This window comes from Tachypleus tridentatus, chromosome 9 (assembly GCF_004210375.1).
Source record: "Tachypleus tridentatus isolate NWPU-2018 chromosome 9, ASM421037v1, whole genome shotgun sequence".
Classification (NCBI taxonomy): Eukaryota; Metazoa; Arthropoda; class Merostomata; order Xiphosura; family Limulidae; genus Tachypleus; species Tachypleus tridentatus.
Genome location: NC_134833.1, coordinates 1,936,976 through 1,962,857, shown reverse-complemented (window position 1 = coordinate 1,962,857; position 25,882 = coordinate 1,936,976). Strand labels below are relative to the sequence as shown.

At 28.9% G+C, this 25,882-nt stretch overlaps 1 protein-coding gene and 1 pseudogene across 1 annotated transcript; one reads left to right on the top strand and one right to left on the bottom strand.

Moving 5' to 3' along the window:
* Nucleotides 1-1,930: 1,930 nt before the first annotated feature.
* Nucleotides 1,931-16,141, bottom strand: LOC143226961 (glutamate-gated chloride channel-like). Its single transcript, XM_076458515.1, has 5 exons — nt 16,127-16,141; nt 15,357-15,586; nt 11,594-11,676; nt 5,818-5,952; nt 1,931-2,346 (listed from the first exon to the last, which is right to left on the bottom strand). The coding sequence occupies exons 1-5, from the start codon at nt 16,139-16,141 to the stop codon at nt 1,931-1,933; spliced, it is 879 nt and encodes a 292-aa protein (XP_076314630.1).
* Nucleotides 16,142-19,081: 2,940 nt separating this feature from the next.
* LOC143226960 (glutamate-gated chloride channel-like) overlaps nt 19,082-25,882 on the top strand; it is a 75,611-nt pseudogene continuing 68,810 nt past the window's right edge.

Here is a 25,882-nt window from a genome sequence, read left to right as displayed (position 1 = left end):
CATAAATTTTAGTGATGGTAAAAAGAATATGTTAATAAACGGTAGTGATGGTAAATACAATATGGTAATAAATATTTGTGATGGTAAATACAATATGTTAATAATTATTTGTGAGAGTAAATACAATATGTTTTTAAATGTTTCTGATGGTAAATATATTATCAAATGTTCATGATCGTAAATGCAATATGTGAATAAACGTTAGTGATGGTAAATGCAATATGCTAATAAACGTTAGTGACGGTAAATACAATATGTTAATAAATCATAGTGATGGTAAATATAATATGTTATTAAAAGCTTGTGGTTGTAAATATAATATGGTATTAAATGTTATTGATGGTAAATATAATATATTATTAAATATTAGTGATGGTAAAGGCAATATGTTAATAAATGTTAGTGATGGTAAATATAATATGCTTATAAATGGTACTGATGGTAGATACAATATGGTAATAAATGATTGTGATGATAAATACAATATGCTACTAATGTTTGTGATGGAAAGTACAATATGTCCATAAATATTTGTGATGGTAAATATAATATGTTATTAAATGTTAGTAATGGTTAGCATAATATATTATTATATGTTAGCGATGGTAAATGCAATATGTTAATAAACGATATTGATGGTATATGCAATATATTAATAAATGAGAGTAATGGTGTATACAATATGTTAATAAACTTTAGTGATGGTAAATACAATATGCTAATAAACGTTAGTGATGGTAGATACAATATGTTATTGAAAGCTTGTGGTGGTTGTAAATATAATATGTTATTAAATGTTATTTATGGTAAATATAATATATTATTAAATAATAGTGATGGTAAAGGCAATATATTAATAAATGTTAGTGATGGTAAATACAATATGTTACTAATGTTTGGATGGTAAATAAAATAAGTTATTAAATGTTTCTTGTAGTAAATATAGTATGTTTTTAAATGTTAGTGAGGGTTAATATAATATATTATTAAATGTTAGTGATGGTAAATGCAATATGTTAATATACGTGTGTGATGGTAATTACAATATATTATTTAATGTTAGTGATGGTAAATACAATATGTTATTAAATGTTTGTGGTGGGAAATATAATATGTTATTACAAATTAATGATGGTAAATGCAATATGTTAAAAATATTAGTGATGGTAATTGCAATATGTAATTAATCATAGTTATGATAAAAACAATATGTTAATAAACGGTAGTGATGGTAAATACAATACGGTAATGAATGTTTGTGATGGTGAATACAATGTTATTAAATGTTAGTGATGGTAATTACAATATGTTATTAAATGTTAGTGATGATAAATATAATATATTATTACATATTAGTGATGATAAATTGAATATGTTAATAAACGTTAGTGATGGTAAATGCAATATGTAATTAATCATAGTTATGATAAAAACAATATGTTAATAAACGGTAGTGATCGTAAATACAATATGTTGTTAAATGTTTCTGATAGTAAATATAATACGTTATTAAATGTTAGTGATGGTAAGTATAATATATTATTAAATATTAATGATGGTAAATATAATGTATTATTAAAGGTTACTGATAGTACATGCAATATGTTAATAAATGTCAGTGATAGTAAATACAAAATGTTACTAATGTTTCTGATGGAAAATGCAATATGTTAATAGACGTTACTGATGGTAAGTACAATATTGTAATCAATGTTTGTGATGGTAAATACAATGCAATTAAATATAAGTGATGGAAAATACAATGTTATTAAATGTTAGTGATGGTATATACAACGTTATTAAATGTTAGTGATGGTATATACAACGTTATTAAATGTTAGTGATGGTAAATGCAATATGTTTGTAAATTTTAGTGATGGTAAATACAATGTGTTAATAAATGTTAGTAATGGTTATATACAATATGTTTTTAAAATCTGAAATTGATACTGACACTCAATATTTCATAACCACTTACTATGACACTAAATATCTTGATTGATTTTCGAAACTCCTCAGGAGGAAATTTACTTCGGGATAAGTAGTTGACTAGAGTGAACTCCAATAGAACACCGAACACCATGATAGTACAAACTCCAATCCACACATCAATCGCCTTAACGTACGAAACAGGAGGCAGATTAGTGCGTATTCCTCCTGCTACAGTGGTCAGTGTGAGAAGGGTGGTCACCCCAAGGGTCACCCTGGCGGGAACTGCGTCTACGTTTAACCAGAAAGAAACCCACGAGATCATGACTATCATAAATGTGGAGAGGTAGGTCTGGATCATGTGGTACCCGTTCTGTCGCTTCAACGTAAACGTGGTGTTTAAGAAACTGAAATTTCCTTTAAAAAAATCGTCACTAGTTCAAAGAAGAAAACATTTAACAGAATGAATATTTAAAGTTAAAACTATTACGATAAAGGATGAGACAGAAGTTGGTAATGGTGTGGATTCTCTAATCTAACGAGAATGTGCTTAATGACCACAAAATGATACTAGACTTTTCCCATTTTTCACCTGTTGAGAAACCCAGCGTAACAAATGAGTAGAGAATATCATGTAAGGTATAAAAAATTTCAGTAGAAGCTGTGGAAGAAAGACCAGTATAGCTGCACTATACAGTGTTTAACTTTCGTTCATGATACAAAGTTAATAATTAACGGTTTAATAAAGAAAAAATAAATACGTTTATTAAAAAAATTATAACAGATGTATTACATAAATATAAAGAAAAAAATTAAATGTTTTGTGTTTAACATTTATAAAGAATTTAAATATATTTTATAAACAGGAAACTCTTGGCCTATATTTTTGTGCGTAATATCATTATTCATTACTACCTAACCTTGTACAAATTCTAAAAGATTATTTTTCTCAATCCTTTAATATTAAAGAAAAAACAGGCTCTAATCTTATTCAGTTGGCCAAATATGATAAATTCGTCAGCGCAGTGAAGAAAAAGAGACATTCTGAGAATTCATGATCATTTCTCAATGTTAACATGAAATGAGTTATAGAAATGCAAATCATAATTCCTACGCCGGAAAACAAAAAAGTATTATTTAAGATACACTTTAGGGGTGTCAAACAGTTTCATGAGGATGTTATTCTAATGTATGTATTTGTTGCCATTTTAAGTTACGAATATTATCTAATTGATTTAAGCTTTTACTATGTGGTTGAGGGTTTTTTAAAAAAACTTTTGAGAATTAATATTTTTGTAATTTCAGTAGCGATATGCACGCATGTAATATATATTATGAAATTTATTCAGTTAATCAAATGCTTTATCCGTATCTGAACATCTCTCAAAGATTATGACATCTCACTACTGTAAGATACTCTTCTTCTACAATAACATTTCATTCCACTTATAAGTGATTACTGTTATCCTTCTATTAATTTTAATGGAAAAACAAAGATAAAAAAGGCAAAACAACAAACAAACTGTTTATATTTTAAAATTAATGATCATTTCCAAACCAAGCCCTATTCTGAGAGTAATGTTTTTCGTGAATATTTAAATATTGATTTGAATCAATTATGTGGCAATTTATGTTAACTTATGAAACAAACTGCGTTTGTTATCACACAGCTAATTAGTAAAATTGGCAGTTTTTTAAGGTCTAAAGTAATAAAACAACAAAAATTATATTTGTAATCTCCTTTAAGCATAAATAGTATAATGTAACAACAAACCTCTTGAACTAGGAATATCAACCATTGATAGTTGGGGTTAAGAAGGATCATATAACATTGTTACGAGTAATTGAACTAGAACAAAAAAACATTGTTAGTTAGAGATAAGAAGGATCATATAGCATTGTTAGGAGTAATTGAACTAGGACAACAAACCATTGGTAGTTGGGGATAAGAAGGATCATATAACATTGTTAGGAGAAATTAAACTAGGACAACAAACCATTCTTAGTTAGGGATAAGATGGATAGTATAATATTCTTAGGCGTAATTGAACTAGAACAACAAACCATTGTTAGTGGGGGTAAGAAGGATCATATAACATTGTTAGGAGTAATTGAGCTAGGACAACAAACCATTCTTAGTTAGGGATAAGAAGGATAGTATAACATTCTTAGGAGTAATTGAACTAGAACAACAAACCATTGTTAGTGGGGGTAAGAAGGATCATATAGCATTGTTAGGAGTAATTGAGCTAGGACAACAAACCATTCTTAGTTAGGGATAAGAAGGATAGTATAACATTGTTAAGCGTAATTGAAATAGGACAACAAACCATTGGTAGTTGGGGATAAGAAGGATCATATAACAATGTTAGGAGAAATTAAACTAGGACAACAAACTATTCTTAGTTAGGGATAAGAAGGATAATATAACATTGTTAGGAGTAATTGAACTAGAACAAAAAACCATTGTTAGTTAGGGATAAGAAGAATCATATAACATTGTTACGAGTAATTGAACTAGAACAACAAACCATTTGTAGTTAGGGATAAGAAGGATCATATAAAATTGTTAGGAATAATTGAACTAGGACAACAAACTATTGTTAATTGAAGATAAGAAGGATCATATAACATTGTTAGGAGTAATTGAACTAGGACAACAAACCATTTGTAGTTAGGATAAGAAGGATCATATAAAATTGTTAGGAATAATTAAACTAGGACAACAAACCATTGTTAATTGAAAATAAGAAGGATCATATAACATTGTTAGTAGTAATTGAACTAGGACAACAAACCATTGGTAGTTGGGGATAAGAAGGATCATATAACATTGTTAGGAGTATCTGAACTAGAACAATTACCATAGTTAGTTGGTGATATGATTGATCATGTAACATTGTTATAAGTAATTTAACTAGGACAACAAACCACTTTTAGTTAGGAATAAGAAGGATCATATAGCATTGTTAAGAGTAATTGAAATACGACAATTAACCATGGTTAGTTGGGTGTAAGAAGGATCATATAACATTGTTACGAGTAATTGAACTAGGACAATAAACCATTGGTGGTTGGGGATAAGAAGGATCATATAATATTGTTAGGAGTTATTGAACTAGAACAACAAACCATTGGTGGTTGGGGATAAGAAGGATTATATAACATTGTTAGGAGTAATTGAACCAGGACAATAAACCATTGGTGGTTGGGGATAAGAAGGATCATATAATATTGTTAGGAGTAATTGAACTAGGACAATAAACCATTGGTAGTTGGGGATAAGAAGGATCATATAGCATTGTTAGGATTAAATGAATTAGGACAACAAACCATTGTTAGTTGGGAATAAGAAGAATCATATAACATTGTTAGGAGTAATTGATCTAGGACAACAAACCATTGGTAGTTAGGGATAAGAAGGATCACATAGCATTGTTAAAAGTAATTGAACTAGGACAACAAACATTGGTAGTTAGGGATAAGAAGGATGATATAACATTGTTCGGAGTAATTGAACCAGGACAACAAACCATTGTTAATTAGGGGTAATATGAATCATATAACATTGTTAGGAGTAATTGTACTAGGACAACAAACCATTGTTTGTAGGGGATAAGAAGGATCATACAATATTATTAGGAGTAATTGAACTAGAACAATAAACCATTGGTTGTTGGAGATAAGAATGATTATAAACACATTGTTTTTTTCTATTTTCACTATCTAAACAGACGAATTTTTGCACAAGAGTAGAGACAGGTTGCTACTGTAGACCAAACACTGTAGAACATAGTTAATCCACTCATGGATCTATATTTTAATATTACTGAAACATCAAACGTCAGAATAGTATAAAACGTATGTAAGTATTGCACATGCGCATACCTGTGTCAATGGAATGTAAGAGACTTCCAAATGTGTAGCCAGTCATATCAAATTCCGGTAAGTGTAATGGTTCTTCTACAATGATTGGGTTATTTTCTTGCCACGCTAATTCAACCTGGTCAGTTGTTTGTGCGTCTATCAGTGTAAATTAATAAAAATATAAAAAAGAAATAAATTTAATATTTTTCGAAAGAAACTTGAATTACTGAGAATGTACCATTATTTACTGAGATTTGAGTACAGTTAAAGGATAAATACTGTGATGTTTACTTTATACAAAGAACAATGTGGGTTACTAAAAAAATTAATATTGGAGTAATTTCTGTATCTCTGATTACAAATAAAAGTTTATAAACATTTGAACAACTGACAGTAAAACATAAGTGTTTTATTTTTCGGCTTCAACAACTGACAGTAAAACTTAAGTGTGAACTGAAGAGAATAACTCAAATTTAAATGATTGAATACTTAGTTTGAACAACTGTTAGTTAAACTGTGATTTTTAATGACTTTAAGTGAACACTGGCGTTTAAAGCTATGATACCTTACTACCTAAATTCACAGCTGACAGTCAAACTTGTTATGATGCTTAGTTTGTGGACGTGAGAGTCAAATTAATAGTACACTAAACAAATAAAATTAAAAGGAACACTATCACTATGGAACTGTTGTTTATTGCACTTGTGATATAGACATCAAAGACACAGGCGAATATGACTAATTTAATTATCTTAGGTGACATTTCAGTTTTATATACAGGCGAATATGACTAATTTAACTATCTTAGGTGATATTTCAGTTTTATATACAGGCGAATATGACTAATTTAACTATCTTAGGTGACATTTCAGTTTTATATACAGGCGAATATGACTAATTTAACTATCTTAGGTGACATTTCAGTTTTATATACAAGCAAATATGACTAATTTAACTATCTTAGGTGATATTTCAGTTTTATATACAGGCGAATATGACTAATTTAACTATCTTAGGTGACATTTCAGTTTTATATACAGGCGAATATGACTAATTTAACTATTTTAGTTGACATTTCAGTTTTATATACAAGCAAATATGACTAATTTAACTATCTTAGGTGATATTTCAGTTTTATATACAGGCGAATATGACTAATTTAACTATCTTAGGTGACATTTCAGTTTTATATACAGGCGAATATGACTAATTTAACTATCTTAGGTGACATTTCAGTTTTATATACAGGCAAATATGACTAATTTAACTATCTTAGGTGATATTTCAGTTTTATATACAGGCAAATATGACTAATTTAACTATCTTAGGTGACATTTCAGTTTTATATACAGGCGAATATGACTAATTTAACTATTTTAGTTGACATTTCAGTTTTATATACAAGCAAATATAACTAATTTAACTATCTTAGGTGATATTTCAGTTTTATATACAGGCGAATATGACTAATTTAACTATCTTAGGTGACATTTCAGTTTTATATACAGGCGAATATGACTAATTTAACTATTTTAGTTGACATTTCAGTTTTATATACAAGCAAATATGACTAATTTAACTATCTTAGGTGATATTTCAGTTTTATATACAGGCGAATATGACTAATTTAACTGTCTTAGGTGATATTTCAGTTTTATATACAGGCAAATATGACTAATTTAACTATCTTAGGTGACATTTCAGTTTTATATACAGGCGAATATGACTAATTTAACTATTTTAGTTGACATTTCAGTTTTATATACAGGCAAATATGACTAATTTAACTAACTTAGGTGATATTTCAGTTTTATATACAGGCGAATATGACTAATTTAACTATCTTAGGTGACATTTCAGTTTTATATACAGGCGAATATGACTAATTTAACTGTCTTAGGTGATATTTCAGTTTTATATACAAACGAATATTAATAATTTAACTATCTTAGGTTTCATTTCAGTTTTATATACAGGCGAATATGACTAATTTAACTATCTTAGGTGACATTTCAGTTTTATATACAGGCGAATATGACTAATTTAACTGTCTTAAGTCATATTTCAGTTTTATATACAGACGAGTGTTATTCACTTACCTACTTAATGTACATTTCAGTTTTATACACAGCAGAGACTGATTCAGTTTCCTACTTAACGTAACATATAAGTTTTATATACAAACGAGTATGAACGATTTACTTACTTTATGTAACACCTACGTTCTATATACAGACGAGTATGAACAATTTACTTACTTTATGTAACACCTATGTTCCATATACAGACGAGTATGAACGATTTACTTACTTTATGTAACACCTATGTTCTATATACAGACGAGTGTGAACGATTTACTTATTTTATGTAACACCTATGTTCTATATACAGACGAGTATGAACGATTTACTTCTTTTATGTAACGCCTATGTTCTATATACAGACGAGTGTGAACGATTTACTTACTTTATGTTACACCTATGTTCTATATACAGACGAGTGTGAACGATTTACTTATTTTATGTAACACCTATGTTCTATATACAGACGAGTATGAACGATTTACTTCCTTTATGTAACACCTATGTTCTATATACAGACGAGTGTGAACGATTTACTTACTTTATGTTACACCTATGTTCTGTATACAGAGGAGTATGAACAATTTACTTACTTTATGTAACACCTATGTTCTATATAGAGACGAGTGTGAAAGATTTACTTACTTTATGTAACACCTATGTTCTATATACAGACGAGTATGAAATTTACTTAATTTATGTAACACCTATGTTCTGTATACAGACGAGTGTGAACGATTTACTTACTTTATGTAACACCTTTCTTCTATATACAGACGAGTATGAAATTTACCTAATTTATGTAACACCTATGTTCTGTATACAGACGAGTGTGAACGATTTACTTACTTTATGTAACACCTATGTTTTATATACAGACGAGTATGAACGATTTACTTACTTTATGTAACACCTATGTTCTATATACAGACGAGTGTGAACGATTTACTTACTTTATGTAACACCTATGTTTTATATACAGACGAGTATGAACGATTTACTTATTTTATGTAACACCTATGTTCTATATAGAGAAGAGTGTGAACGATTTAGTTACTTTATGTAACACCTATGTTCTATATACAGACGAGTGTGAACGATTTACTTACTTTATGTAACACCTATGTTCTATATACAGACAAGTGTGAACGATTTACTTACTTTATGTAACACCTATGTTCTATATACAAATGAGTATGAACGATTTACTTACTTTATGTAACACCTATGTTCTATATACAGACGAGTGTGAACGATTTACTTATTTTATGTAACACCTATGTTCTATATACAGACGAGTATGAACGATTTACTTCCTTTATGTAACACCTATGTTCTATATACAGACGAGTGTGAACGATTTACTTACTTTATTTACTTATGTTCTATATACAGACGAGTGTGAACGATTTACTTATTTTATGTAACACCTATGTTCTGTATACAGAGGAGTATGAACAATTTACTTACTTTATGTAACACCTATGTTCTATATAGAGACGAGTGTGAACGATTTACTTACTTTATGTAACACCTATGTTCTATATACAGACGAGTATGAAATTTACTTAATTTATGTAACACCTATGTTCTGTATACAGACGAGTGTGAACGATTTACTTACTTTATGTAACACCTTTCTTCTATATACAGACGAGTATGAAATTTACCTAATTTATGTAACACCTATGTTCTGTATACAGACGAGTGTGAACGATTTACTTACTTTATGTAACACCTATGTTTTATATACAGACGAGTATGAACGATTTACTTACTTTATGTAACACCTATGTTCTATATACAGACGAGTGTGAACGATTTACTTACTTTATGTAACACCCATGTTTTATATACAGACGAGTATGAACGATTTACTTATTTTATGTAACACCTATGTTCTATATAGAGAAGAGTGTGAACGATTTAGTTACTTTATGTAACACCTATGTTCTATATACAGACGAGTGTGATTGAAATACATACTTTAGGTGACATTTCAGATTGCTTTATCTACTTCATATTTCAGTTTTATATACAGAAATGTGTGACTGATTCTTCTACTTTATGCAGGATCAGTTTTATATACAGACGAGTATAATTGATCTATATAATTTACATAACTTGAGTTTTATATATAAACTAGTATCATTGATTTACATAGTTTACCTAACATTAGAATTTTAATACAGACAACTGTATTTGATTAACCTACTACATGTACGTTACAGTTTTATATACACAGAAGTATGTATGATATACCAACTTTATGTGACAATTCAATTTTCTATACAAACAACTATGATCGATTTATCTACTTTATACGACAATTATGTTTTATATACAGACGAATATGATTGATTTACCTTCTTTATGTAAATTTTAGTTTTATATAATAACAAGTATAAGTTATTTGCCCTATATTGTATGACATTTTAGTTTTATATACAGACGAATATGATTGTTTTACCTTCTTTATATTTTAGTTTTATATAATAACAAGTATAAGTTATTTGCCCTATATTGTATGACATTTTAGTTTTATATACAGACGAATATGATTGTTTTACCTTCTTTATATTTTAGTTTTATATAATAACAAGTATAAGTTATTTGCCCTATATTGTATGACATTTTAGTTTTATGTACAGACGAATATGTTTGATTTACCTTCTTCAAGTAACATTATAGTTTTATATAATAACAAGTATAAGTTATTTGTCCTATATTGTGTGACATTTTAGTTTTACATACAGACGAATATGATTGATTTACCTTCTTTATGTAACTTTTAGTTTTATATAATAACAAGTATAAGTTATTTGCCCTATATTGTATGACATTTTAGTTTTACATACAGACGAATATGATTGATTTACCTTCTTTATGTAACTTTTAGTTTTATATAATATTAAGTATAAGTTATTTGCCCTATATTGTATGACATTTTAGTTTTATACCCAGAGGAGTATAATAGAGTCACCTACTTTATCTAACATTACAATTTATATACAGACGAGTATCATTGATTTACCTACTTTTGTAACTTTTAATTTTATATACTGACAAGTATGAGTGATTTAACAACATTATTTGACATTTTAGTGTTATGTATAGACAAGTGTTACTGATTTACACAATTTAGTTAACATGAAAGTTTAATATACAGACTAGTATGAGTTATTTACCTACTTTAAGTAACATTACAGTTTAAAATAGAGACGAGTATGATTGATTTAACAACTTTACTTAACATTTCAGAGTGATATATCAACAAGTATGATTGATTTACTTACTTTATGAGACTTTTCAGTTTTATGTACAGATCAGTATGATTGATTTACTTACCTCTTGTTATATTTCAGTTTTATATGCAGACGAGTATGATTCATATAGCTACTTTATGTAACATTTTAGTTTTATATATAAACGAGTATGATTGTTTTGCCTACTTTATGTAACATTTCCGTTTGGTGTACAAACGAGTATGATTTATTTAAATTTTGTATCTTACATTTCAGTTTTATATATAGACGTATATGATTGAGTTACTATTTTGTGTAACATTTGAGTTTGGCATGGAAAGGAGTATGATTCATTTACTTACTTCATGTAACATCCCAGATTTATATACAAAGGAGTATGATTGATTTAACTACTTTACGTAAGATTTCAATATTATATACAGATTGTGACGACAACTTTCAAAAACTTACATGTGCCTAGGAGGAGATGACAACGTTGTGTGTCGAGAGGATTGTAACGAAAATTCATATGACAAGACAATCTCAGTGTCAGTCTGATAGGTTGAGTTAAATATATATATATATAATATACTAGTTAACAAAGAACTATGTATTTAATATACTAGTTAACAAAGAACTGTGTATTTAATATACCAGTTAACAAAGAACTGTGTATTTAATATACCAGTTAACAAAGAACTGTGTCTTTAATATACTAGTTAACAAGAAACTGTGTTTTTATTATACCAGTTAACAAAGAACAGTGTCTTTAATATACTAGTTAACAAAGAACTGTGTATTTAATATACCAGTTAACAAAGAACAGTGTCTTTAATATACCAGTTAACAAAGAACAGTTTATTTAATATACCAGTTAACAAAGAACAGTTTATTTAATATACTAGTTAAGAAAGAACTGTGTATTTAATATACTAGTTAACAAAGAACTGTGTCTTTAATATACTAGTTAACAAAGAACTGTGTATTTAATATACCAGTTGACAAAGAACAGTGTCTTTAATATACTAGTTAACAAAGAACTGTGTATTTAATATACCAGTTAACAAAGAACTGTGTATTTAATATTCCAGTTGATAAAGAACAGTGTCTTTAATATACTAGTTAACAAAGAACTGTCTTTAATATACCAGTTAAAAAAGAACTGTGTATTTAATATACTAGTTAACAAAGAACTGTATCTTTAATATACTAGTTAACAAAGAACTGTGTCTTTAATATACTAGTTAACAAAGAACTGTGTATTTAATATACTAGTTAACAAAGAACTGTGTCTTTAATATACTAGTTAAGAAAGAACTGTGTATTTAATATACTAGTTAAGAAAGAACAGTGTCTTTAATATACTAGTTAAAAAGAACTGTGTCTTTAATATACTAGTTAACAAAGAACTGTGTATTTAATATACTAGTTAACCAAGAACTGTGTATTTAATATACCAGTTAACAAAGAACAGTGTCTTTAATATACCAGTTAACAAAGAACAGTGTCTTTAATATAGTAGTTAACAAAGAACTGTGTCTTTAATATACTAGTTAACAAAGAACTTTGTCTTTAATATACTAGTTAACAAAGAACTGTGTATTTAATATACCAGTTAACAAAGAACACTGTCTTTAATATACTAGTTAACAAAGAACTGTGTCTTTAATATACTAGTTAACAAAGAACTGTGTATTTAATATACCAGTTAACAAAGAACAGTGTCTTTAATATACTAGTTAACAAATAACTTTGTCTTTAATATACCAGTTAACAAATAACTTTGTCTTTATTATACTAGTTAACAAAGAACTTTGTCTTTAATATACTAGTTAACAAAGAACTTTGTCTTTAATATACTAGTTAACAAAGAACTGTGTATTTAATATGCTAGTTAACAAAGAACTGCGTATTTAATATACTAGTTAACAAAGAACTGTGTCTTTAATGTTACTTGTTAACAAAGAAAAAACTTGTTAACAAAGAACTGTATTTAATATACTAGTTAACAAAAAACTGCGTATTTAATATAATAGTTAACAAAGAACTGTGTCTTTAATATACTAGTTAACAAAGAACTGTGTCTTTAATGTACTTGTTAACAAAGAACTGTGTTTTTAACGTACTTGTTAACAAAGAACTGTGTATTTAATATACTAGTTAACAAAGAACTTTGTCTTTAATATACTAGTTAACAAAGAACTGTGTATTTAATATACTAGTTAACAAAGAACTGTGTCTTTAATATACTAGTTAACAAAGAACTTTGTCTTTAATATACTAGTTAACAAAGAACTCTGTATTTAATATACTAGTTAACAATAAACTTTGTCTTTAATATACTAGTTGATAAAAAACTGTGTATTTTACATTGTTTGAATGACTACTAATCGTACAACTCACTCAAATTTTTTGTCAGAAACACCAGTAATAATAAGTTTTCGATATAAGCATCAATGTATTCCAATCAGATCATATAATAACAGCAAACACGGTTGTTGTTTTATAAAAAACTCGCCACGTAATTAACAATGCATATATTCTATTGTAAAAGGATGCTGTGGAGTGAATATACAGAGCTCAGTGTTTCAAAATGTCTTTGGGGAACTATATTTAAACAAAAACTTCTACTTAAAAAAACTCTAATAACATTACACATAAACTTTACTATTACAACAGTAACATTACACATAAATATTACTAGTACAAGAATAATATTACACGAAAACATTTCTACTGCAAGAATATTATTACACAGTTATATTACTTCACAAACAATATCATTACACATTTATATTACTTAATAAACAATATCATTACACATTTATATTACTTCACAAACAATATCATTCCACATTTATATTAATTCACAAACAATAACATTATACACTAAAATTACAACAACACCAATAATATTTCCCATAAATATTATTACTACAACAGTAACATTACACATAAGCCTTACTACTACACCAATAACATTACACTTAAGCATTACTATTACAGTAATAACATTACACATAAACATTACTACTACAACAACCACATTATACCTAAGCATTACAAGAACAACAACAGAAATACATTTACATATAAATATTACTACTATTACAGTAATATTACCGTTAGATATTACTACTACAGCAAAAATACTACACCTAAACATTACTACTATACAATAAAATTACTATTACATCAATAACATTACATATTAACATTACTGCTACAAGAATAACATTACACATAAACTTTACTATTACACTTATATCATTACCTATAAGCATTACTACTACAATAATAACTTTACACATAAACATTATTTCTGGAAGAATAACATTACACATTAACATTGCTACTATGACAATAACATTACACATTAGCATTACTACTACAACAATAACATTACACTTAAATATTACTACTACAACAATAACATTACACTTAAATATTACTACTGGAAGAATAACATTACACTTAAATATTAATAATACAAAACATTACTGAAAACATTATTATACAAGAATAACATTACCTATAAACATTATTATTAAAAGAATAATAATACACATAAACATTAATACCATAAGTATAAAATTGTACATATACATTAATATTACAACGGTAACATTACACATAAACATTAATATTACAAGAATATTATTACACATTAACATTACCACAACAATAATAATATTACCCATAAACATTACTACTACATCAATAACATTACACATACACTTTACTTGCTCAACAATAATATTACACATAAACATTTCTACTACACCAATAACATTACACATACACTTTACTTGCACAACAATAATATTACACATAAACATCACTACTACACCAATAACACTACACATACTATTTACTTGTGTAACAATAATATTACAAATATACATTACTATTGGAAGAATAACATTACACATAAGTATTACTACTAGAACAATAAATTTACATGTAAACATTACTACGTCACCAAAACATTACACATAAACATTACTACTACACCAACAACATCGCTTATAAACATTATTATTACAAGAATAACTTTACACATAAACATTACTATTCCAAGAATAGCAAAATATATTAACATTACTACTACAAGGATAACATTACACGTAAGCATTGCTACTACAACAATAATATTACACTTAAATATTACTAAATACGTGAAAGCAATATTCTTACTTCTGTTACAAAAATGAATGCCTAATACATTGCCTACCTCATGCTATAAAGAACGACACCCTCTGGAGAAATTTTCAACAGCATGTTAGGAACAGTAACAAAGTGGAATGCAGCCTCCTTCACGTTCCTGAAGAACAAGTCGGGTTTCCACATACGACTGATGATGTCTTTTCCACTCATGGTTACTGTATGGTTTACAACAAAAATTGCCAGATTAAGTCTGTGGTCCAGCCATGTTTGACGTAAGTAAATATCCAAAGTGTAATCCTACAAGTAACAAAAAAAAAACAACCATTAGGTTTAACAGGTACTAACCTAAAGAACCTATAACAGTTAGGTGTTATTTAAGCAGTACAGATCTAAAGAACATGTAACCATTAGGTGTTTTATTTAAAAGGTAGTAATCTATAGAACCTATGACAATTATGTGTTCTTTAACGGGTAGTAATCTATAGATACTATAACCATTAGATATTCCTTAACAGGAACCAAACTAAAGAAACCACAACGATTACGTGTTCTTTAACAGGTATTAATCTAAAGAATTTATAATCAATATGTCCTCTTTAATAAGGTATTCTTCAACAGCTACTAATCTAAAAAAACCTAAAACCATATTATATAAACTTAGACACAAATGATGTTTCGAAGTCTTATTACAGTAACCGATGGAAAGGTGCCGTATTGAAGAATTATTCCAGTAACCAGAAACAGAAGATATATCGAAATACTACTACAGAAACAGGTGATATATCGAAATGTTATTACAGTAACGCGGACACATGTGGTGTATCGAAGTATTATTACGGTAACCAGACACATGTGAAGTATAGAAGTATTATTACGGTGACCTAGAAACAGGTGATATATAGAAGTGTTATTACAGTGACCAAGAAACAGGTTATATATAGAATTGTTATTACAGTAACCACATACAAGTGACGTATGAAAGTATTATTACGGTAGCCAGACACATGTGACGTATCAAGTATTATTACAGTAACCTAGAAACAGGTTATATATAGAAGTATTATTACAGTGACCTAGAAATAGGTTATACATAGAAGTGTTTTAGAGTGACCTAGAAACAGGTTATATATAGAAGTATTATTACAGTGACCTAGAAACAGGTTATATATAGAAGTGTTATTACAGTGACCTAGAAACAGGTTATACATAGAAGTATTATTACAGTGACCTAGAAACAGGTTATACATAGAAGTATTATTACAGTGACCTAGAAACAGGTTATACATAGAAGTATTATTACAGTGACCTAGAAACAGGTAATATATAGAAGTACTATTACAGTGACCTAGAAACAGGTTATATATAGAAGTATTATTACAGTAACCACATACAAGTGACGTATGAAAGTAATATTACGGTAACCAGACACATGTGACGTATAGAAGTATTATTACAGTGGCCTACAAACAGGTTATATATAGAAGTGTTATTACAGTAACCACATACAAGTGACGTATGAAAGTATTATTACGGTAGCCAGACACATGTGACGTATAAAGTATTATTACAGTAACCTAGAAACAGGTTATATATAGAAGTATTATTACAGTGACCTAGAAACAGGTTATACATAGAAGTGTTTTTAGAGTGACCTAGAAACAGGTTATATATAGAAGTATTATTACAGTGACATAGAAACAGGTAATATATAGAAGTATTATTACAGTGACCTAGAAACAGGTTATACATAGAAGTGTTATTACAGTGACCTAGAAACAGGTTATATATAGAAGTGTTATTACAGTAACCACATACAAGTGACGTATGAAAGTATTATTACGGTAACCAGACACATGTCATGTATAGAAGTATTATTACAGTGACCTAGAAACAGGTTATACATTGAAGTGTTATTACAGTAACCACATGCAAGTGACGTATGAAAGTATTATTACGGTAACCAGACACATGTGACGTATAGAAGTATTATTACAGTGACCTAGAAAGAGGTTATATATAGAAGTGTTATGACAGTAACCAAATACAAGTGACGTATGAAAGTAATATTACGGTAGCTAAACACATGTGACGTATAAAGTATTATTACAGTAACCTAGAAACAGTTTATATATATAAGTATTATTACAGTGACCTAGAAACAGGTTACACATAGAAGTGTTTTTAGAGTGACCTAGAAACAGGTTATACATAGAAGTGTTATTACAGTGACCTAGAAACAGGTTATACATAGAAGTGTTATTACAGTGACCTAGAAACAGGTTATATATAGAAGTGTTATTACAGTAACCTAGAAACAGGTTATATATAGAAGTATTATTACAGTGACCTAGAAACAGGTTATATATAGAAGTGTTATTACAGTGACCTAGAAACAGGTTATATATAGAAGTATTATTACAGTGACCTAGAAACAGGTTATATATAGAAGTATTATTACAGTAACCACATACAAGTTACGTATGAAAGTATTATTACGGTAGCCAGACACATGTGACGTATTAAGTATTATTACAGTAACCTAGAAACAGGTTATATATAGAAGTATTATTACAGTGACCTACAAACAGGTTATACATAGAAGTGTTTTACAGTGACCTAGAAACAGGTTATATATAGAAGTATTATTACAGTGACCTAGAAACAGGTAATATATAGAAGTATTATTACAGTGATCTAGAAACAGGTTATACATAGAAGTGTTATTACAGTGACCTAGAAACAGGTTATATATAGAAGAATTATTACAGTGACCTAGAAACAGGTTATATATAGAAGTATTATTACAGTGACCTAGAAACAGGTTATACATAGAAGTATTATTACAGTGACCTAGAAACAGGTAATATATAGAAATACTATTACAGTGACCTAGAAACAGGTTATATATAGAAGTGTTATTACAGTAACCACATACAAGTAACGTATGAAGGTATTATTGCGGTAGCGAGAGACATGTGACGTATAAAAGTATTATTACAGTAATCTAGAAAAAGGTTATATATAGAAATGTTATTACAGTGACCCAGAAACAGGTTATATATAGAAGTGTTATTACAGTAACCACATGCAAGTGACGTATGAAAGTATTATTACGGTAACCTACAAACAGGTTATATATAGAAGTATTATTACAGTGACCTAGAAACAGGTTATATATAGAAGTATTATTACAGTGACCTAGAAACAGGTTATATATAGAAGTATTATTACAGTAACCACATACAAGTGACGTATGAAAGTAATATTACGGTAACCACACACATGTGATGTATAAAAGTATCATTACAGTGACCTAGAAACAGGTTATATATTGAACTGTTATTACAGTAACCACATGCAAGTGACGTATTAAAGTATTATTACGGTAACCAGACACATGTGACGTATAGAAGTATTATTACAGTGACCTAGAAACAGGTTATATATAGAAGTGTTATTACAGTAACCACATACAAGTGATGTATGAAAGTATTATTACGGTAGCCAGACACATGTGACGTATTAAGTATTATTACAGTGACCTAGAAACAGGTTATACATTGAAGTGTTTTTAGAGTGACCTAGAAACAGGTTACATATAGAAGTATTATTACAGTGACCTAGAAACAGGTAATATACAGAAGTATTATTACAGTGACCTAGAAACAGGTTATACATAGAAGTATTATTACAGTGACCTAGAAACAGGTTATATATAGAAGTATTATTACAGTGACCTAGAAACAGGTTATATATAGAAGTGTTATTACAGTAACCACATACAAGTGAGGCATGAAGGTATTATTGCGGTAGCGAGAGACATGTGACGTATAAAAGTATTATTACAGTAACCTAGAAACAGGTTATATATAGAAATGTTATTACAGTGACCCAGAAACAGGTTATATATAGAAGTATTATTACAGTAACCACATGCAAGTGACGTATGAAAGTATTATTACGGTAACCAGACACATGTGACGTATAGAAGTATTATTACAGTGACCTAGAAACAGGTTATACATAGAAGTATTATTACAGTGACCTAGAAACAGGTTATATATAGAAGTGTATTACAGTGACCTAGAAACAGGTTATACATAGAAGTGTTATTACAGTGACCTAGAAACAGGTTATATATAGAAGTATTATTACAGTGACCTAGAAACAGGTTATATATAGAAGTATTATTACAGTAACCACATACAAGTGACGTATGAAAGTAATATTACGGTAACCAGACACATGTGATGTATAAAGTATTATTACAGTGACCTAGAAACAGGTTATACATAGAAGTGTTATTACAGTAACCACATACAAGTGACGTATAAAAGTATTATTACGGTAACCAGACACATGTGACGTATAGAAGTATTATTACAGTGACCTAGAAACAGGTTATATATAGAATTGTTATTACAGTAACCACATACAAGTGATGTATGAAAGTATTATTACGGTAGCCAGACACATGTGACGTATTAAGTATTATTACAGTAACCTAGAAACAGGTTATATATAGAAGTATTATTACAGTGACCTAGAAACAGGTTATACATAGAAGTGTTTTTAGAGTGACCTAGAAACAGGTTATATATAGAAGTATTATTACAGTGACCTAGAAACAGGTAATATATAGAAGTATTATTACAGTGACCTAGAAACAGGTTATATATAGAAGTATTATTACAGTGACCTAGAAACAGGTTATATATAGAAGTATTATTACAGTAACCACATACAAGTGACGTATGAAAGTAATATTACGGTAACCACAAACATGTGATGTATAAAGTATTATTACAGTGACCTAGAAACAGGTTATACATAGAAGTGTTATTACAGTAACCACATGCAAGTGACGTATGAAAGTATTATTACGGTAACCAGACACATGTGACGTATAGAAGTATTATTACAGTGACCTAGAAACAGGTTATATATAGAAGTGTTATTACAGTAACCACATACAAGTGACGTATGAAAGTATTATTACGGTAGCCAGACACATGTGACGTATTAAGTATTATTACAGTAACCTAGAAACAGGTTATATATAGAAGTATTATTACAGTGACCTAGAAACAGGTTATACATAGAAGTGTTTTTACAGTGACCTAGAAACAGGTTATATATAGAAGTATTATTACAGTGACCTAGAAACAGGTTATATATAGAAGTATTATTACAGTGATCTAGAAACAGGTTATACATAGAAGTGTTATTACAGTGACCTAGAAACAGGTTATATATAGAAGTATTATTACAGTAACCTACATAGAAGAAACAGGTTATATAGAAGTATTATTACAGTGACCTAGAAACAGGTTATATATAGAAGTATTATTACAGTAACCACATACAAGTGACGTATGAAAGTAATATTACGGTAACCAGACACATGTGATGTATAGAAATATTATTACAGTGACCTAGAAACAGGTTATACATTGAAGTGTTATTACAGTAACCACATACAAGTGACGTATGAAAGTATTATTACGGTAACCAGACACATGTGACGTATAGAAGTATTATTACAGTGACCTAGAAACAGGTTATATATAGAAGTGTTATTACAGTAACCACATACAAGTGACGTATGAAAGTATTATTACGGTAGCCAGACACATGTGACGTATTAAGTATTATTACAGTAACCTAGAAACAGGTTATATATAGAAGTGTTATTACAGTGACCTAGAAACAGGTTATATATAGAAGTATTATTACAGTGACCTAGAAACAGGTAATATATAGAAGTATTATTACAGTGACCTAGAAACAGGTTATACATAGAAGTGTTATTACAGTGACCTAGAAACAGGTTATATATAGAAGAATTATTACAGTGACCTAGAAACAGGTTATATATAGAAGTGTTATTACAGTGACCTAGAAACAGGTTATAGATAGAAGTATTATTACAGTGACCTAGAAACAGGTTATACATAGAAGTATTATTACAGTGACCTAGAAACAGGTTATACATAGAAGTATTATTACAGTGACCTAGAAACAGGTTATATATAGAAGTATTATTACAGTGACCTAGAAACAGGTTATATATAGAAGTGTTATTACAGTGACTACAAACAGGTTATATATAGAAGTGTTATTACAGTAACCACATACAAGTGACGTATGAAAGTATTATTACGGTAGCCAGACACTTGTGACGTATAAAGTATTATTACAGTAACCTAGAAACAGGTTATATATAGAAGTATTATTATAGTGACCTAGAAACAGGTTATACATAGAAGTGTTTTTACAGTGACCTAGAAACAGGTTATTGTAGAAGAATTATTACAGTGACCTAGAAACAGGTTATATATAGAAGTGTTATTACAGTGACCTAGAAACAGGTTATACATAGAAGTATTATTACAGTGACCTAGAAACAGGTAATATATAGAAATACTATTACAGTGACCTAGAAACAGGTTATATATAGAAGTGTTATTACAGTAACCACATACAAGTGACGTATGAAGGTATTATTGCGGTAGCGAGAGACATGTGACGTATAAAAGTATTATTACAGTAATCTAGAAAAAGGTTATATATAGAAATGTTATTACAGTGACCCAGAAACAGGTTATATATAGAAGTGTTATTACAGTAACCACATGCAAGTGACGTATGAAAGTATTATTACGGTAACCAGACACATGTGACGTATAGAAGTATTATTACAGTGACCTAGAAACAGGTTATACATAGAAGTATTATTACAGTGACCTAGAAACAGGTTATATATAGAAGTGTATTACAGTGACCTAGAAACAGGTTATACATAGAAGTGTTATTACAGTGACCTAGAAACAGGTTATATATAGAAGTATTATTAAAGTAACCTACAAAGAGGTTATATACAGAAGTATTATTACAGTGACCTAGAAACAGGTTATATATAGAAGTATTATTACAGTGACCTAGAAACAGGTTATATATAGAAGTATTATTACAGTAACCACATACAAGTGACGTATGAAAGTAATATTACGGTAACCACACACATGTGATGTATAAAAGTATCATTACAGTGACCTAGAAACAGATTATACATTGAACTGTTATTACAGTAACCACATGCAAGTGACGTATTAAAGTATTATTACGGTAACCAGACACATGTGACGTATAGAAGTATTATTACAGTGGCCTAGAAACAGGTTATATATAGAATTGTTATTACAGTAACCACATACAAGTGATGTATGAAAGTATTATTACGGTAGCCAGACACATGTGACGTATTAAGTATTATTACAGTAACCTAGAAACAGGTTATATATAGAAGTATTATTACAGTGACCTAGAAACAGGTTATACATAGAAGTGTTTTAGAGTGACCTAGAAACAGGTTATATATAGAAGTATTATTACAGTGACCTAGAAACAGGTAATATACAGAAGTATTATTACAGTGATCTAGAAACAGGTTATACATAGAAGTGTTATTACAGTGACCTAGAAACAGGTTATATATAGAAGTATTATTACAGTGACCTAGAAACAGGTTATATATAGAAGTATTATTACAGTGACCTAGAAACAGGTTATATATAGAAGTATTATTACAGTAACCACATACAAGTGACGTATGAAAGTATTATTACAGTAACCTAGAAACATGTGATGTATAGAAGTATTATTACAGTGACCTAGAAACAGGTTATATATAGAAGTGTTATTACAGTAACCACATGCAAGTGACGTATTAAAGTATTATTACGGTAACCAGACACATGTGACGTATAGAAGTATTATTACAGTGACCTAGAAACAGGTTATATATAGAATTGTTATTACAGTAACCACATACAAGTGATGTATAAAAGTATAGCCAGACACATGTGACGTATAAAGTATTATTACAGTAACCTAGAAACAGGTTATATATAGAAGTGTTATTACAGTGACCTAGAAACAGGTTATATATAGAAGTATTATTACAGTGACCTAGAAACAGGTTATATATAGAAGTATTATTACAGTGACCTAGAAACAGGTTATACATAGAAGTATTATTACAGTGACCTAGAAACAGGTTATATATAGAAGTATTATTACAGTGACCTAGAAACAGGTTATATATAGAAGTGTTATTACAGTGACCTAGAAACAGTTATATATAGAAGTATTATTACAGTGACCTAGAAACAGGTTATACATAGAAGTATTATTACAGTGACCTAGAAACAGGTTATACATAGAAGTATTATTACAGTGACCTAGAAACAGGTAATATATAGAAGTATTATTACAGTGACCTAGAAACAGGTTATATATAGAAGTGTTATTACAGTGACCTAGAAACAGGTTATATATAGAAGTGTTATTACAGTAACCACATACAAGTGACGTATGAAAGTATTATTACGGTAGCCAGACACATGTGACGTATAGAAGTATTATTACAGTGACCTAGAAACAGGTTATATATAGAAGTATTATTACAGTGACCTAGAAACAGGTTATACATAGAAGTGTTATTACAGTGACCTAGAAACAGGTTATATATAGAAGTATTATTACAGTGACCTAGAAACAGGTTATATATAGAAGTGTTATTACAGTGACCTAGAAACAGGTTATACATAGAAGTATTATTACAGTGACCTAGAAACAGGTTATATATAGAAGTATTATTACAGTGACCTAGAAACAGGTTATATATAGAAGTGTTACTACAGTAACCACATACAAGTGACGTATGAAGGTATTATTGCGGTAGCGAGAGACATGTGACGTATAAAAGTATTATTACAGTAACCTAGAAAAAGGTTATATATAGAAGTGTTATTACAGTGACCTAGAAACAGGTTATATATAGAAGTGTTATTACAGTAACCACATGCAAGTGACGTATGAAAGTATTATTACGGTAACCAGACACATGTGACGTATAGAAGTATTATTACAGTGACCTAGAAACAGGTTATACATAGAAGTATTATTACAGTGACCTAGAAACAGGTTATATATAGAAGTGTATTACAGTGACCTAGAAACAGGTTATATATAGAAGTGTTATTACAGTGACCTAGAAACAGGTTATATATAGAAGTATTATTACAGTAACCTACAAACAGGTTATATATAGAAGTATTATTACAGTGACCTAGAAACAGGTTATATATAGAAGTATTATTACAGTGACCTAGAAACAGGTTATATATAGAAGTATTATTATTACAGTGACCCAGAAACAGGTTATATATAGAAGTATTATTACAGTAACCACATACAAGTGACGTATGAAAGTAATATTACGGTAACCACACACATGTGATGTATAAAAGTATCATTAGAGTGACCTAGAAACAGATTATACATTGAACTGTTATTACAGTAACCACATGCAAGTGACGTATTAAAGTATTATTACGGTAACCAGACATGTGACGTATAGAAGTATTATTACAGTGACCTAGAAACAGGTTATATATAGAATTGTTATTACAGTAACCACATACAAGTGACGTATGAAAGTATTATTACGGTAGCCAGACACATGTGACGTATTAAGTATTATTACAGTAACCTAGAAACAGGTTATATATAGAAGTATTATTACAGTGACCTAGAAACAGGTTATATATAGAAGTATTATTACAGTGACCTAGAAACAGGTTATATATAGAAGTATTATTACAGTGACCTAGAAACAGGTAATATATAGAAGTATTATTACAGTGACCTAGAAACAGGTTATACATAGAAGTGTTATTACAGTGACCTAGAAACAGGTTATATATAGAAGTAGTTATTACAGTGACCTAGAAACAGGTTATATATAGAAGTATTATTACAGTGACCTAGAAACAGGTTATATATAGAAGTATTATTACAGTAACCACATACAAGTATTATGACGTATAGAAACAGTAGAAATTATTACAGTACCCAGAAACATGTTATATATAGAAGTATTATTACAGTGACCTAGAAACAGGTTATATATAGAATTGTTATTACAGTAACCACATACAAGTGACGTATGAAAGTATTATTACGGTAGCCAGACACATGTGACGTATTAAGTATTATTACAGTAACCTAGAAACAGGTTATATATAGAAGTATTATTACAGTGACCTAGAAACAGGTTATACATAGAAGTGTTTTTAGAGTGACCTAGAAACAGGTTATATATAGAAGTATTATTACAGTGACCTAGAAACAGGTAATATATAGAAGTATTATTACAGTGATCTAGAAACAGGTTATACATAGAAGTGTTATTACAGTGACCTAGAAACAGGTTATATATAGAAGTATTATTACAGTGACCTAGAAACAGGTTATATATAGAAGTGTTATTACAGTGACCTAGAAAAAGGTTATAAATAGAAGTATTATTACAGTGACCTAGAAACAGGTTATATATAGAAGTATTATTACAGTGACCTAGAAACAGGTTATACATAGAAGTATTATTACAGTGACCTAGAAACAAGGTTATATATAGAGTAGTATTACAGTGACCTAGAAACAGGTTATATATAGAAGTGTTATTACAGTGACTACAAACAGGTTATATATAGAAGTGTTATTACAGTAACCACATACAAGTGACGT